Consider the following 2,960-nt stretch of genomic DNA (forward strand, 5'->3'; position numbering starts at 1 on the left):
CAACAAACTTCAAATTCAATTCATTTAGAAAATATACCATATATTTCAGAGATCCAAAAGTATTTTGGTTACTTATAATATTCTTGAATATTTGCAATAGCTATTTGTTAACATGTAACAGTTTTATGAATTTTTAAAAATATAGCGCTGAAATATTTTTATACAGAATATAAAATTTTGAAACTGTGTCAACAGTTTCACGAAACTACAAATAGGGAATTTACAACCTAGTCCGCCCCCCCCCACTCCTCCCCCCTCCCGTCAAACAGATAATCTTTTTTACTTGCAAATATTATTTAATTGCTTTCTAGTTATTAATTTCTTTTATTACTTTCAGTTTCATCATCATCAATCATCATGCCAAAAAAATCAATGATTTGGGACTTTTTTACAAAAACTGATGATTCTCATGCTAAGTGTAATGAGTGTGGCGCGATCCTTGTTTCAAAGAATGGCTCAACATCAGGTATAGGGAATCATCTTAAGAGACATCCTCAAAGTTTAATTGAATTCGAGCAAAGAACTGATTCTCAAGCAGTGTTAAATTCCAATGGAGCAAAGAGACACAATGATAGTGAAAGTGATAATGATGAAGACTTCATTCATTGTCGTAAACGTGCTCGTTTAGTAATGACTCCTGGATCATCAATATTACCTCATCGATCAACAAATACTCAGAAAACTCCAAAAACACCAAGAACAGCTCGTGTTGTAAGTCAATGGCCCAAAGACCATCCTGAAAATGTGCAAATAGTTACAGAAATAACTAAGTGGATCATAAGGGAACAGTTGTCATTTAAGATAGTTGATAGTGAAGGATTTCGGACAATATTGTCACTGACAACAAAGGGAAAATATAACCCTATCTCATCAACTTCCTTGTCCCGTTTAAGAATTCCAAAATTATATCAATTTGTTCAGGACCTTATCTCAAAAATTGTGAATGATGAATAGCCCTATCTTGATGGTGCTGCTTTTACAACAGACATCTGGACTACTCAGTATAATAATCTTTCATTCCAATCTTTTATTTAACTCTTCATTTTATCAATAACCGGTTTGAGCTTAAACGTCTTCTTGTCAAACTTGATTATTTCGGAGAAAAACACACGGGTGAAATAATCTTGGAAAAACTTGACTCATTGATCAAAGGATTGAAATTGGAACAGAAAACCCACACATGGGCAACAACAGATGGAGTTACTAATGTTTTGAAAGCTATGCGCCTCGGCAAAGCTAGCCAATTACCATCGATAAATGACAACTTGTGGTGTGCTGATCATCAGATTCATTTGATTGTCACTGATGCTTTAAAAGCTGTTCCTGCCTGGAAAGAACTTTCTTCTAAACTATCTAAATTGGTTGGCCATTTCAATCATTCTCCCAAAAATTCCAGTATCTTGAGGAAAATAGCTCTTGATTTTAAGCAGTCACGAACTAAACTGGTACAGAATGTTTCAACAAGATGGAATTCAGATCTGAAGATGTTGCAGACAATTATTGATCTTGAAGGTTGCATTGCTAAAATGGCTGAAACATCTACATTCAGTGAAGGTTTCTTGCCAAGCCTGGATGAAATTCTTATCATGAAGGGTGTTTTGAACTGTCTTGAACCTCTTGAAAAAATGTCTAGAGCACTTAGTTCTGACAAAGAACCAACTATGAACTTGGTGTTTATGCAACTAGTCAATGTTAGGAGAAAGTCAGTATTCTTTGGTAACCACAGTACTCTTACTTGTGTCAGTGAGTATTCAGAGAAGCTTGTTGAAGGATTAGATGCCCGATTTCCAAATTCTGGTATTGAAACACCAGAATATGCAATGTGTCATTTTCTTGATCCTCGTTATAAGGGCTCTGTTATCAATTTTGCAGATCCTGAGAAGTATGAATTGATTAAGGTAACTGCTGTCCAAGCCATAATTGATATGAAAAAGCGAGATGGTTCAGAAAGTCCTACTAGTAATAAAATCTCATCACCAACACTACTGGAGTCTGAAGAAGATGAACAGGAAGATGTTTGGTAACAGGCAAATAAAAAACTTTATGAGAAACAGCAAAAAAGACAAAATTTTAAAGATGACTCTTTTAAGGAGGCACAAAATGAAGTAACGTTATATGTTGAAGAAGGCTGTGTACACAAAGATTCAAATATCCTTCAATATTGGAATAACCAGCAAAATAAATTTCCATATCCAACCAGACTAGCCAGGAAGATGTTGTGCATCCCAGCATCATCTTCTACATCAGAAAGAGTGTTTTTAACAGCTGGAAATATATTGACAGAACGAAGAACTTGCCTTAGCATTGACAACATTGAAATGCTTGTTTTCATGAAAGAGAACATGAAAGAAATGAACAATATCACATGGCCTGGATTTGAAGAGAATGAATAAGATAAGATATCCAATAAAATAAAACATGTTATAAAAAAAAAAAAACTCCATCACAAAGGATAGCCTTGACGAATAGCTTTACAAAAGCTTGGCGATGGGGCTTATGCCTAGCAGTTAGAGCACTATCCATAAGATTATGCTCTAATTACTATGTAACCAATATCCTTTACACTTTTACATGTTATGAACTTTTAAGTGTAATTAATAACCTTTTACATTTATATAAAGAGCATAAAAATTTTAAACCTAAAATTCTTAGGAACTAAGAAGATATTTTGAGAAAAGGGCATTAATCCGTGACAATATAAACAAATTTAAGGGTTAAGGTTAACTGTTAAAATTAATCTTAAACTTTTAAAGGTTAAGGTTAACTGTAAAAATTAACCTTAAAATTTAAAAGGTTAACCTTAACCTTTAAAATTAACCTTAAAATTTTAAAGGTTAACCTTAACCTTTAAAATTAACCTTAAAATTTTAAAGGTTAACCTTAACCTTTAAAATTAACCTTAAAATTTTAAAGGTTAACCTTAACCTTTAAAATTAACCTTAACTTTTTAAAGGTTAACC

At 33.0% G+C, this 2,960-nt stretch overlaps 1 protein-coding gene across 1 annotated transcript; it reads left to right on the forward strand.

Annotated features, from left to right (window-relative positions):
* Positions 1 to 357: 357 nt before the first annotated feature.
* On the forward strand, positions 358 to 2,393 carry LOC136089951 (uncharacterized). The gene is made up of 3 exons (XM_065816052.1): positions 358 to 939; positions 1,065 to 2,015; positions 2,091 to 2,393. The coding sequence occupies exons 1-3, from the start codon at positions 358 to 360 to the stop codon at positions 2,391 to 2,393; spliced, it is 1,836 nt and encodes a 611-aa protein (XP_065672124.1).
* Positions 2,394 to 2,960: the final 567 nt, after the last annotated feature.

Source organism: Hydra vulgaris, chromosome 13, assembly GCF_038396675.1.
Source record: "Hydra vulgaris chromosome 13, alternate assembly HydraT2T_AEP".
Classification (NCBI taxonomy): domain Eukaryota; kingdom Metazoa; phylum Cnidaria; class Hydrozoa; order Anthoathecata; family Hydridae; genus Hydra; species Hydra vulgaris.